The 15,000-nt window shown below is 40.3% G+C and overlaps 1 protein-coding gene across 13 annotated transcripts in view; it reads right to left on the bottom strand.

Moving 5' to 3' along the window:
• Positions 1-15,000, bottom strand: part of LOC135200033 (BUB3-interacting and GLEBS motif-containing protein ZNF207-like) — a 96,984-nt gene that overhangs the window by 16,132 nt on the left and 65,852 nt on the right. For 7 of the 13 annotated variants that reach the window (XM_064228270.1, XM_064228284.1, XM_064228304.1 and 4 more), the window contains one exon: positions 10,590-10,730. The exons of 3 other annotated variants lie outside the window; for them this stretch is intronic. In XM_064228270.1, the coding sequence (XP_064084340.1) occupies positions 10,590-10,730 (141 nt within the window). The remainder of the gene's footprint in view (positions 1-10,589; positions 10,731-15,000) is intronic. 3 more of the 13 variants (XM_064228295.1, XM_064228321.1, XM_064228357.1) reach the window with 1 other exon arrangement.

Below are 15,000 nucleotides of genomic sequence, written 5' to 3'. Positions count from 1 at the left end.
CCACCAGCAACAATATACATGATGCTGAACAGTAACTTGTGATGACAGATGAATATCCTGTTCAGCAACTTGTGATGACAGATGAATATCCTATCAAATAAAATCCGGAAATGCAAAAACTCCATTCACTAAAACGCAATAGCCATACTAAAGGGGCATGCACTATCGGGTATTGAACTCAAAAAATGATACAACCTAAGAAGATATTGAACTGAGGTGTATTCCAGAGAATGAAATTGTCAACTACCATAACCATAAAGAAAGGCGATGCCCATAAACAAGGGCTGTCTCTTTATATACCATTGTCAATTCACCACATCACTTTCTAATTCTGAAAGGTGAGAATGTGTAATAAGCTAAGAAGTGGATAGTCAGATATCTAGGGTATCTGGAAGTAAAGACAGCACTGTGAATTATATGTACCTTTGGGTTGTGGCCTTTTAAAGAATAAAAGGGGTTATGGACACTTATGACAGTGAGGTCAGGTTGTTTACTAATAGAAAACTATAAAGATTTGAAACAACACTAAAGATTTAAAGACATCAAGTACAGAACATATGTATAAGACATAGGACAGTGACGATACCTCAAATGGCATCTAGGTCCAAGACAACAACTTTAGGTCAATTATGGTTTTGAAGAAGAAGAAAAAAAAAAATAAATAAATAAATACCATTTGCAGTGGTAAAGTATTGGTAAGGGAACCCTACTACTAAGCAACAGTTTCTGGTCAAGAGGGAATTGGTCTTCCGATTTATGTACTGTACTGCATTCAGATTCAGGAATTGGCAAAGTATGATTCAATGTCCCATAGAAGGCCCATTAAAAATTTTTTTTAACAGCCAGGATTGTTCCTCTAAAGCTCTTTGGCATACTTTAAACAATGCTCATTTCTAATTAGATAAACCAGGGGTGTGGTATTTCTTATCCTAATGTCGCCCAGCTTCCTATTACTGTAGGTACATGAAAAAGACGCATTTCACATGTACCAGTATTATTATGTTATTATGATGTTCAAACATTATTTCACATGTTGCGCGCCATTAGAGTATCCCCTGTTAAGTCCAGTAATATGATATGGCAACATTTAAGTATTGGCAACATTGTAATTATTGCTCTCGTGAGGCAGTCTCGTCTCGTCTGTCTGTTTGTTAAGCTGGCTGCTGTTTGTCCCCTGGATCGTGTATATATTTCTACAATAGACATTTAGAACCTACATTTAAGTCGTGTCCTTGCCCCCCCACTTAAGGTTAAGGAGTTTACCAACCCATACATGGCGCAGTGAACTTTGGAAGTGTCGTATTGTGTGAAGTTTATCAAGACTTGGACATCGGGAACCGGACGGTCATGGCCATATTGGATGTTCAGTTCAAATGTGCTTTCGTGTCCCAGCCGATTTATTCTATGTCATGTGCAGTGTAGTGCCTCAAGTACTCAGTGAAGTGTTGTGCAGTGCATTGTGCTTTTATAGTGCCCTTTTTGTGTGCTCTAGTGATTTTATTGAGTACGCATTTATTCTGTTGTGGCTTTGCCGGAGCACCGACTGTCATACCCGCACTCATGCCATGTCACGGGATGACTGAGTCGACTTGGCAACGTCGCCTTGGATGTGAGCTGCCGTAGGCAGACACTATCGCTCAATAACGCACACACTCACGCTTCAACGAATTTTATTTATTATTCTTGTATCAGACGTTTTGGAATAATTTTAACAATTTTGTTGAAACTTTATTCTTGCGCACTGCACATTGACAATAATGACGGACTCGAAAGGTACGCCTGCAGACCATTTAGAAGAGCCCACAGAACAGTGGCAATCCAGTAATGTGGGCGCCCACACACTGAGTGTTGGGGGAGTGTTGGAGCATCCAGTCTCTCCCTCCCCACCACTCTTAAGCCCCCATCTAGTACCTCTCAAGCTACTGGGACAGATTTCCTCGCTTTGATTAACGTGAAGAAGAAAGAAGAAGGGAACAAGAAGCAATTCGCCTTAAAAGAAGATGATCTTAGAAGAGAAGAGGAGAATGCAAGGTTTACTGCCCTCATTCAAACTCTTGCACCAATCATCCATTCTCATTCAGGTACCCTCCCTTACACCTGGCACAGAGGTGGTTTCGAACTCCAGTCAACCCTCTCTTCCACCACCACAGAAAGCAACCGCGCAAACGCCACCCCCACTGAAGGCAGATGCAACATTCCAGATGTTCAGGGAATGGAGACGTCGGTGGGATGACTATGCTGTCATGGTGGATCTTTCTAAGCTTCCACGGGAAAAGCAAATGATCCAGATGAGGATGTGTTTAACCCTGGAAACGCAGCGTGTTTTAGAACACACACTTCAAATATCACCCTCTACAGATAAGCCTGTAGATGAAGTCCTGGACGCCTTACAGTCACATATAAAGGGTTTAAGGAATGAAGTACTTCGCCGAAGAGAGTTACTTAGCTGCAAGCAATCGGAAGGAGAATCTTTCGCTGATTTCTATGTGAAACTTCGACGCCTTGCAGAGAAGTTGATTTATGCCCAGGTACCGCCGTCACATGTGAAGAGACCCAGCTGAAAATGATTATCTTGATGGGCATTCGAGACGCGGACTTGGTTCAGAAGTTGATCGCCTTGGATGCCAATTCTTCTTTGCAAGATTTCATCACCACCTGTCGGTCGTATGAGGCGGCTAAAACTGCAACTTCTGCCATACGTGCCCCACCCAATCAGCTGTGTGCTGTTTCGGCCTACAAGAGAAGCAAGAAGTCAAGCGGAAAGCATCCACCTTCGCCGAAACCCTCTAACCCAGCAACTCGGTGCCAGTACTGTGCTCGTCAGCATGATCAAGACAAATGCCCTGCGGCCAACAGTACTTGTAAAAGCTGCGACCGCGTTGGCCATTGGTCCAGGACCATGAAGTGTCGTGCCAACAAGGTCCAGTGCCGTCTGTGTCACCGCATTGGACACTTCGATAAGTGTTGTAGGGAGAATAAGAAGAATCTTCGTCAGGACAGATCTTCAAGCAACAGTGGTGCCTCTTCAGTCAACAACAAATCGCAAGATTCAAGGACCAACTGTTGTCGCCTAGGATCGCCTCGCACCATTTCCAAGACGCCCAAACCTATCTGCGTCCTCTTGTCGTTTGGCGATGTTAAGTCTCGCATTAAAATGTTACCAGACACAGGTGCCGATGTCACTGTTATTGGAAAGCAGCACCTTGACACATTGGGTATCTCCAGGAGCTGTTTGCAGACCCCTCCGCAAAGTGCGACGTTCACCGCGGATGGATCTCCAATGTCACCTTCTCTGGGTATATTACAAGCTACCCTTACACTAGGCAAGCGATCCTGTCTCGCCAGGATTCAAGTGCATGAAAATGTGGAATTTCCACTTTTATCCTATGGTCATTGTGAGGAACTGGCCATAATATCTCCTGATTTCCCTAAACCTATTTTAGAAGTCAAACACGTTAATAGAGTCAAGGAGCTACCCATCTCAGCGACCACATCACCTTCAGCAGCAAAGGAATACTTTCTTCAGGAGTTTCAAGATGTGTTGGTCTCGAAAGAAGAGTTGAAGACAGCTCCTCTCAAGCCTATGGCTGGTCTTCCCATGAGAATCCACCTTAAGGATGGTGCAGTGCCTTTTGCCATCCACACCCCGACAGATTCCATTCGCTTTTAAGGACCAAGTCAAAGAAGAGCTTGACTCCATGGTGGCCCAAGGGATAATCAAGCCAGCTGGTGATGACCCGTCAGTTTGGTGCCACCCTCTCGTCGTCATTCCCAAGAATGGGACAGGAGTACGAATTACTGTCGATCTGACCAAGTTGAATAGCCAGGTTTCTCGTCCAGCCCATCCTTCACCCACACCCTACGCCGCTATTCGCAGTGTGGGCCCGAAGGCTCGTTATTTCACCACAGCTGATGCTCTCTATGGTTACTGGCAGATGGAACTGGCAGAAGATGATCAGCATTTAACCACCTTTATTACGCCATATGGTCGGTTCATACATTGCAGAGGACCGATGGGCTTCGCAGCTACTGGAGACGCCTTCTGCCTGCGAGGTGATATGGCCCTTCAAGGTGTCCAAAACTGTGTTAAGGTCATAGACGACCTTCTCCTCCACGACGAAGACTACGCTACACACCTTCATCGTATCCACGAAGTGCTCACCCGGTGCCGCAAGTTTGGGATCACACTCAACAAGGATAAATTTGTGGTCGCTGCACCCTCCGTGAATTTCTGTGGGTACAATCTCTCAGGAGACGGCATCTCAGCTGATAAGCAGAAAGTCAGTGCCATCAAGGATTTCCCAACCCCTGCTAACCTGACAGACCTCAGATCGTTTATGGGATTGGTCAACCAGTTAGCGGAGTTCACGCCTGACATCTCCATTGCAGCCCAACCTTTACGTCCCCTGATGAGTCCCAGAGAACATTTGTTGGAGGACCCCGACCATGATGAAGCATTTCAACGTGTCAAGTTAGCTCTCACCAGTCCACCAGTTCTCGCCCTCTTTGACCCAGACCTACCTGTTGTTCTTCAGACGGACGCTTCACGCCTCCACGGCATTGGATATGCCCTCCTGCAGGACCATGGTAATGGACACCTGCGTCTAGTTCAGTGTGGCTCTCGGTTTCTCGCTGACGCAGAGACACGATATGCCACCATCGAGCTTGAGATGCTAGCCATTGTCTGGGCAATGTCAAAATGTAGGCTATATTTAGCAGGCCTACAGAATTTTACTCTGATGACGGATCACCGCCCCCTCATACCTATTCTGAACAGTTATACGCTGGATGCCATCGAGAACTCTCGTCTCCAGCGCCTCAAGGAGAAAATCTCGCCCTACATCTTTACAGCTGTAAGTTGCTGTGCATCCCAGATGCATTGTCTCGCGCCCCAGTCAGCCACCCCACACAGGAGGACGAGATCTCGGGTGCTTCTTCCGCTGCTCATCTTCGAACTGTCATGGCTGTGAATGCCGTTACGCTTTCAGACGAGTCTCCAGCTCAGGATCCCGACAGGATACTTCAGGATCTTCGTGACGCAGCGAAAGCAGATCCTGCGTATACTCATCTACTCGATTGTGTCACATCAGGATTTCCTCGCAACAGATATGACCTTCACAATTCCTTACTTCCTTATTGGAAACTACGTGAAGATCTCTACGCCGATGGTGACCTTGTCCTGTATGGAGCAAGGGTTGTAGTTCCTGCCGCTCTCCGTCGTTGCACCTTGTCCCACTTGCATGACAGCCACAGAGGTGTGGAAGCAACCAAGCGCAGAGCAAGGCAGTCAGTTTTCTGGCCTGGCATTGACTCTGATATTGCCAACACAGTCAGAGCTTGTGAGGCATGTCAGACATTGCAGCCATCTCAGCCGCAGGAACCTCTAATGAATGACGACAACCCGGACAAGGACCCTTCAAGTCCGTCTCAGCCGACTTCTTTGTTGTTGCAGGGAAGTCTTTCCTCGTCGTCGTCGATCGCCTGTCAGGATGGTCTGTTGTCGCACCCTGCCAAGGCGATACTACCGCTTCCAATACTATCAGGATCTTCTGCCGCTATTTCCGTGAAGTTGGTGTCCCCCTTCGCCTAAGGACAGATGGAGGCCCCCAATTCACCAGCGCAGAGTTCAAGGATTTTATGAAGCGATGGGGAGTTCGACACATGGTAACCTCACCCCACTACCCACAATCGAATGGTCACGCTGAAGCCGCTGTGAAGTCGATCAAGCACCTTATCCTCAAAACAGCCCCATCTGGCAACATTGATTGTGAAGCATTTGACCGAGGCTTATTGGAGCTCAGAAATACTCCTGACTTTACTGGACGCTCTCCTGCCCAGATCCTGTATGGCTGTCCTCTCAAGTCATGTATCCCTGCCCACCCTCAAGCATTCTCCAAGGAGTGGCAGGTCAAGACCGAAGATTGTGACCGCCGTGCTGCCGCTCGTTACAAGCAGGTAAAGACCAAGTACGACAAGCATGCCCACCCCTTACCCACGTTGAGTGTCGGACAGCAAGTTCGGATTCAAGACCCGAGCTCTCATCGTTGGGACAAAGTTGGCACTGTCATGGGTCATGGAAGGTCAAGAGACTATCAAATTCGTCTCCCTAGTGGTCGTGTGTGGTGGCGTAATCGTCGTTTTCTTCGCCTGGTGCCACCCACTAATAGTGACCCCTTTCTCCCTGTCCTTAGTCAGTATTCCTCCAGTAAACCCACGTCGTTCCCAAAGACTCATGGAAAAGGAGTCCGCTCGAGAATGCACTACAGGCGTGAGGGGGAGGGAGGTGTAGGTACATGAAAAAGACGCATTTCACATGTACCAGTATTATTATGTTATTATTATGTTCAAACATTATTTCACATGTTGCGCGCCATTAGAGTATCCCATGTTAAGTCCAGTAATATGATATGGCAACATTTAAGTATTGGCAACATTGTAATTATTGCTCATGAGGCAGTCTCGTCTCGTCACCCTGTCGTCTGTTTGTTTAAGCTGGCTGCTGTTTGTCCCCTGGATCGTGTATATATTTCTACAATAGACATTTAGAACCTACATTTAAGTTGTGTCCTTGCCCCCCAACTTAAGGTTAAGGAGTTTACCAACACATACAATTACGAAAAGTAATACCTATCCATACAAAGTCCTCTCAACCCATATCAAGCTACCAACATATTTGAATACAGTACCAAAGAGGAGGAGGAAAGAAAGAAAAAAAAAAAACAAAAAAACAAAAACAAAGGTAAAACAAACAAAAAATATCAAGCTACTAGTCAATATTTCCCTGGTTCATACTAGCAGCACTTCACATGCTTAATAAATGCACTGCAACACTACATAATTATAACTTAAGTTCTCTGCAAAGTTGAAGGAGAAGTTTTGAAAGTCAAAACGTCATCGCAATCAAAGGAAGAATTTATAGATATACACGTTTCAATTTAAATAACATTCAAGACATTAAATGAAGTGTTCACTAACCTCTCTAAAGCAACGTGACCTACTGGACTATCAAATATTCGTTACTGAAAAAACACATGCAGCAGTGAACCTCATCGAAATGGACTTATTTTATTCACAACTTTAAAATCAGCATGATTAAAGCATTATGCACAGTCTATGCATTCATAAAGACTTCATGATGTAAGTGTGTAAAAGCACAAAACTAATTTTATGAATAATACACAAGATTCAGTACTTTTCTGTATATTCTATACTTCACACTTCCATGTAATGTTGAGAAGTTACCTTCAATCACTGGATTTTTCTTACATTATGGATGAAAATGAAAATGCTCATCAGTTTTCCTATATCAATAATAAAGTTCCTTAAGACTTTTGCTTACATATCAAAAATATTAACTGGGATTATAGATCTGTCTCTACTATGTGTTTATTATCTCAAGGTTAAAAACCTGATACGTATTCCTGTAACCAAACTCAACTTTTCCAGTGGGAAAATTATTCTTTAAAATATCAAATAATAAGTACTACATAAAAGCCTTCTTTCTTGAAAACAAAAGCTGCACAAGAATGAGCAATTTAACGGTATAAAAACTCAAGTTGTGTTCAGCAAATCAAGCGACAAACGCAGTCTTCCCAAAACTCACAGGCATCACCAACACATCCCCTAGTCCTCCAGACGCCCAAAAGGAAATCTAAACAAAGTAAACACATACAAGTGCAACAATAACAATTGACATTCATAAATCCCTACCTTGCATGGTAAAAGGCAGTGTTTTAGTAAATAAAAAGCAAAATAGAAAAACAGTAAATTTAAAGTAATTTACTTCAGAGTAATACATTTTCAGATGTATGAGGGATAAGCTTTACTAAACTTAAGTGGAAAAAAAAGTATATATATATTTCACCCACATGCATATAGTCATTGCATGCACAACAAAATCATGAACTATGGTTACTCTATCCAGTACCTTTACAAATTGGTATGTTGAAAGTAACGGTGATGGAAAAAAAATAAATGTCAATATCATTATGTGGAAGCCCAATCTTTTTAACTCATGCAATAGATAAAGATGAAAAACTCGTACTGGAAAATGTAAAATATCTACCAACTACAGTTATTTTGCTTGTAAAACCACACTTTCAGATGTGTCGTGTTTAAAACACCAATGGTCAACAAGCACATACATGTAACAAAACTACTACAACAACTGCTGCTATGGAAGGAAAAGTGAGATCTCAAGTCTGAAACATGACAATCCACTGTACTTTCCTCTGATGAGAAAGAACACTTGGAAATGGACAACTAAGCTCATCTCACATCTGGAGGAGGAGGAAGAAAATGGAAAAAAATTCATTGGATAAAAATGTTATAACAGCCTTGCAATGGTCCCCCTTTCTAGTTACCCTAAAAAATACTGAAAAAATAAATCAAAATAGAACAACAAAAGAATGCTTGATAAAGGTTAAACTGGAGCATGCATGCAAACAATTATCTTTTACAAACAGCTAAAACTTGGGTATCCATTTCAAGGTCATCAAAAACTAGAATTGGGCCCTATGGTTAGCAACCCACAGTTGGAAGCATAAGGAAATGTTGACTCAAACCATACCTAATGTCCATTAATCACAGAACAGACTTAAATTTGGCACTAATAATATTTACAAGGCAAACAACAAAGCAAACAGGAAACAACAATACAGCTGTATTTACATAGGTATATATAAAACGAGGGAAAGCAGGGCATTTCGTATGTTACGCAAGTTAGAAAACATAGTATTTCCTAAATTACTGTACTACCAAAAAAGGGAATAGAGGAAGACAGAAGGAATGTGAAGTCAAAAGACAACACCAAGAATAATAATAGGAACTACTAACTTGACCTTGAAGCCCCAGGCAGGACAAACCATGTGTGGATAAAGACACTACTACTTACATGATGTTACAGGTGTAGAAGGCATAAATTATCGTCTCGACATGCTGTCGGTTTAAAATTATTTCAAAGCTCCTATGACGAGATGACTTAAAAATTCACCGAGAAGACTGCCTAGTAACCTAAGAAACATCTGCAAACCAAATGCTAAAAATTCCAACCATATTCCTCTATGTCGCACAAACATGGGTACTGGAGAGAGAGAGAGAGAGAGACGAGAGAAGACCGGAGACCAGAGAGAGAGAGAGAGAGAGAGAGAGAGAGAGAGAGAGAGAGAGAGAGAATTTTGGTGCAGTACTATGATGGGAACTGAATTTAAAATAAAATTTAGGGCAAAGGCAAAGCACTGGGACCTACGAGTCATTACGTGCTAAAACGAAAATTGAGAGCAAAAGGTTTGAAGATGCAACAGGAGGAAAACCTTGCAGTTGCACTTTGATTCAATTGTCAGGAGAGGATGGAAAGTAAGATGGCACAAAGAGAATATGAAACGAGGTACAGCAAAAGGAATGAAAGGGGTTGCAGCTAGGGCCGCTGGCACGCTGCAAGAACCTTAAGTAATGCACTGACAGCAATTTGACCTACAGGGTAAAATGAGAAGATCAATATGAAAAACTATTAAAGATTTTGGTGGTCCAGAGGCAGGAAACGTGAGAGCTCTCAAAGAATGAAGTGGCTTAAAAATGATAAGTGAAGGGAAGAGGAACAGTTGCTTAGAAAAGCAGTACATCTGAAAGGACCAAGAGAAAGAAAGACCTGTAGGAAGGCAAAAACATTCAGGGAAAAGTGAAAAAATTACTACCGAGACTGATGGGGGTTCAGACTTCAAATTTATAAAACAAGAGTGGAGAGAACTCATTTCACATCTACCCCAGAAAATGTTAAGTTCATAGTAGTCCCTCAATTAAATGTAACCATACCATTTTTCTGTCCAAAATAAAGAACAAACTACAATCATCAAAACTCCTGAATTGCATTAATATTTAGTAACAATTGGTGTAGCAACCAAATTGTTCAAGACCAGACAGGCATTCTTTAATCAGTCTGATAATTCCCTGCTGCAGTGCACAACTGCTAAAATCTAAACCGCCACCATATTAAATCTCGAAACCTTAAAAGGCTCCTTTCTCTTGCAATACTGACTCAGATCATTTGCAACTTTCAATTTCCTTTGAGCTCTGAGTTTAGTGAGACTACTTTGTGAGTGAACACAAGTGAAAATATGTAAACACGCTTTAAACAAAAACTTCACCAGAATAGTTTTTAAAATATATTTACAATCTGAAATTGGTTCTTTCTTGCATCAAGAACTTATATTTCTACAACCTTTTAACTACGCTAAACGTTCCACTACCTTACTGATCATTCAACATCTCTGAGCAATGCATCACTTGTGCATTTAATAAAAATTCATATTTCAATTTTTTTTTTTTTTTTGTTGCCTTGGGTAAATTTTTTACAACAGTTCCAACCCCGTTTTTTTAAGAGTAATTATGTATTTTCACGTGTGTTGAAGGATTATGACATTAATCCATTGGGGAAATGAGTTATTTTTGAGTTATCATACACCCATACTCCATCCAACAAGGTTGGGGACCTTTTTGGGAATGCAGGGTTTTGGGTGCGGTAAGTGACCATTGACACAAAATGACATTTGAATGAATGATAAAATGAGGTAAAACAATCGTAGCATACCTACCTACGTAGTCTCGTGTACTGTAGCCTAACATCCCCAAACCGTAAGGGGGTGGCGGAACGGCGCTTCGCGCCCTATCTGCAATTTTAAAGATTCTTGGCAAGCTTGTATGTACTGGCAAGCGGTAATGATGTGCTGCGCACGCTAGCCACAGGGATTATAGGAGGTTAGCAATTAGGCACATATAGATCTACCAAAATATTACCAGTTTATCTACTTACAGAAGCAGAAATTGGAGGGGAAAAAAAAAAAAAATAAAAAAAAAAAAAAAAAAAAAAAAAACTCTGCACCTAATACAAATAGTTTAATGAGCCCACAATAGTAATAGTAGTAGTAGTAGTAGTTGGAGCAGGCCATGGGATTTGCCTTTGAAATGGCTCCCTTGCTAGTTTTATTCCTCCCTTGTGTGTTTTTATTTCAGTCCTTTGTCCCTGCAATACTAAATTCCTATAAATTCTTTGGCCCCCTTACCATTTACTTTGTATGCTTTCTGCTGTCACTTTAAAAGCAACTTGTAAATCTACCTTAATTGGATGGACAAAAAAAGTTTTGCTGGGTTATATTAAGAACAAGATGGTTGTGGCTCCCCTACAGTATCATAGCTGTCACCAGAAAATGATTCCCTCTCTAAACTTACATTACTTATTACGCTACACATTCCACTGTTGCAAGCAACACTTGATGTTGCCTTCAAAGATCAATGCATTTTGATTTTCATAAAAATTTTGAATTAACTGAAAATACTCAAAACAAAGGAAGAGCATAAATTGGACATATCTTCACTCCATGAAAGACTTGAACTAAATGATAAGAGAGTAAGATTTTCCACTGGTCACGTGACTCCTAGACATAGGCCATAACTAGCCACAATGCAACTTTAAGGGATAAAAACCTTGCATCAAAACCACAATGTAATGCTAAAGAAAAACAAACTCGCACCAGAGCACAGACTGTGTCAGTGTTAAAGTGAACGAAAACCACATAGAAATTTTTTCAGGATGGTGATTACATATACTACTGTCATATCTCAGATATGGTGAATTTCCCCCAAAATATGTTCAGAGACAAAGTTGAATTATTTTTTATGCCAAATGCATCTATAATACTATAAGTATTATAGAATAAGTTGGAACTGTTGTAAAATAATACCGAGATTTGTCAACAGCCTGTACAGAAAATATTTAACCATCTATAACATGGAAGAGTAAGAACCTAGACGTGAACACACATTGAGGTAAAATACAGCAGCCATCTCAAAAACAAGTCAACCATCAATATTTACTTGCTATCAACAACCAAATCATTTGTAAAAGCACTGAATGACTGATTGATTATAGCTACTAAAACTGGTGTCACAACACCTATAAATGTGCACGAGACAATTTCTACTTAAGCTGTGGATGGGAGAAAGTCAATGGTGGTAAAATCTATCAAGAGGGAAACCAGATACTAGTAAATAGTATTTAAAAAGGGAAAAACAAAAAATACCATACATTCATGATTCTTTGCAGCAATGGTTAGGGAACAGCAGCATGATAAGACTACAAAATCAGGGCAGAAACCATTACTCTACAATACTGTTAAGTCTATTCACTCTTGTTCATTAATAGTACACCATTAGCTAATTTTTCTTTTCTTCTGGCTCTCTAGTCTTGACCCTTCCACAAAACAGTACTTCCATTACAAGTTACAAACATCCAATTCTCAATACATACTACCTCACGTACCCATTTCACTACATATGTATATTAGTACTACAGAACCTGTATGATAAATCTGCCAAGAACAAAATACAATTCCATTGTCGTTCTCTCGACTTAACAAGAAACAGACCAATAAATTTTATTTTATTTTTTAAAATAACTCAAAAAATAGCAATTACAAAACCTCAAATTCTGTATCTTAAAATACAAAAGAATGAACTTGTTTCAGAAAAAAATACTTGGACCAGGAAGGAGATTTAAAAGGAACTTCAAGAATTGTAAAGAAAACAATTCCAACCAGCTAACCAACTGGTGAAACCACAGGGCACTGTTGTAGAAAGACACATAGCTGGTTTTAAGTAAAGTGCACTTTATTACACTTTATTAAACTTCTGAGTGCCAACTAGATAGTAATAAACTGAATAAAAGAATACTTTGTACTAATTCGAGACTGAAAATATTCATGTAATAAGGTCTTCCTCTACACCATAATGCAACTGAGAAAATAAACCTGACACCACATCTTGCACAAATCTGCTACAATTTAATGATTGACATCCGAGAACAAAAAGTACTAAGTACACATTCCTCCATGAACTACTTCAAACGTAGTTCATTTAAATACAGAGCCAGTAGTACTGTACATATTACTGCCACTCCAGTCGCAGGTCTTCATCACCCAACAACACTTTAGTTACTCAAGGCACTAGGCAGAATAAAGGTGGTAAATCAATGACAGTACCACAAGCTTGACACCATTACCAAGTAGCATATAAAATCAATTGTAGTGACTCATCAAATGCTCAATACAGTTGAAGAAATTCTTGTGAATAAACCTATTATACAATATTGAAAAAATAAAAATCAACATTTTACCGAATGGATACACTTGAAGTTTAAGAATGACAAAATTTCTTTCATGGATTAGTTTATGAAAACTTGACAGTTGTGTAAAATATCAAACTCTGTTCAGATTCTGGAATTGGAATTGGTTTATAAAATTTAGACCAAAGGTCAAGCGCAAGGACCTATGAGGTCATTCAGTGCTGAAAGGGAAATTGAGAGTAAAGGAGGTTTTCAAGATGTAACAGGAGGAAAATCTCGCAGTTGCACTGTGAAACAACTGTTTGAAGAGGGTGGAAAGTCAGACGGAGAACAGAGGTATAGTACATATTGTGTGTTCTGGGATAGGGCCTGCCTTTTAGCAAATAACTATTGGTCAGTCAAGTGAACTATCTGAAGAGAGAGTAACATTACCTCAAAGAGCCATTCCTCCCAGAAATCGGAACGCCATAACCAGCTTAAAATAAAGTACAACTCAGAAGAACACATGGCACTTAAAACACTTGACTCCTTTATGAGATATTTACTATATTGTAGAAAACTATACTTGAAATTTAGTAGATTAAAAAGCACATAAATTACTGAGTACTATTCCATTTTTCCTAAAGTAAAGATTTCCAGTGTAGATCACTAATGACTTCTGACTTTTCTTCATAAAACATGATACATACTCTGAACTACAGCTTACATATTTGCTATCTGCTGATGTAAAGGAAAAGAACTTCGGTTATACTACTGTAAATAAGTGCATTATTACAACAATAAAAAAAAACAATTTCATACAAATGTAGGCCTGTGGTGACACGACTAAAAAAATCAATCATTAAATCATACAGATTATGTCAGATTGTGAAGTCTAGATTAACCCATGAAAAAGATCAGTCATCACACAAACTTTCAATGTTGATAAGTCTAGAGGTCACAACAAGGAAATGGGTCAGTGCTTGCATGACAAGGAAATGGGTCAGTGCTTGCATGACAAGGAAATGGGTCTGTGCTTGCATGAATTTTTGAGGTTTAAGATTGATTATGAAATTGAAGTATTGAAGACCAAGCGCCAGAACCCATCAGGATTATTCAGCGCCTTTTGGCTCAAGAGAAGGGTGCATACTTTTATTCCTATCGATCACTTACACACTATTATCATTCAATTTATTGACAACAGCCCTGACAACACTTATTCTTAGAATAGCTGATCCTTGCAAAAGTTTTACTAATCTTCATAAGTCATACTGCTGGTTTCCATGAATAGTCATGCTAAAGGAGAACTCTCTTACCTTACTGTCACTAAACATTTGCGAATTCAACAATTTCTGGTCTTCTTAAGTACTGACAGTTCATCAAATTATTCATAGCGAAGAATGATCTTTCTACCCACCATGTTGGGTAATAAAAAAATGAAAAGGATTTTTTCTAGTAATTTCACAAAACATTTCTTTAACAAGAAAAGACAGAAACCCTACTTCTCCCTCCTCATTAAATAGAGATGGTTTTCATAAATGACTGGTATTCATCATGAACTAATCCTCAAAATAAGTTGGGCAACAGTTTCCATGATTACTGCAGAGCGGTGGCAAAGCTCTCCATAGGCAGGAGGACGACAAACCAACAGGTATGAGCATCCCCATATGCCAGGAAACACATGAAACCACGTTACCTTAACTATTCAGAGAACAGGTCAAAACAAACCCCCAACCCCGTCATGACAGTTTACATCCAATGGTGAAGTGGACCAATTCTGGTCTCAACTCATCAGTAACCAACTTAAATGTAACATGGAAAACCCAAATCTCTTTTTTAAATACCTCAACATAGAAAGATCACCAGTGCTTACCAAAATAAGACAGAAAATTGGGTCAATTAATTAG

Source organism: Macrobrachium nipponense, chromosome 23 (genome assembly GCF_015104395.2).
Source record: "Macrobrachium nipponense isolate FS-2020 chromosome 23, ASM1510439v2, whole genome shotgun sequence".
NCBI classification, from domain to species: domain Eukaryota; kingdom Metazoa; phylum Arthropoda; class Malacostraca; order Decapoda; family Palaemonidae; genus Macrobrachium; species Macrobrachium nipponense.
This window is presented reverse-complemented; position numbering and strand designations above follow the sequence as displayed.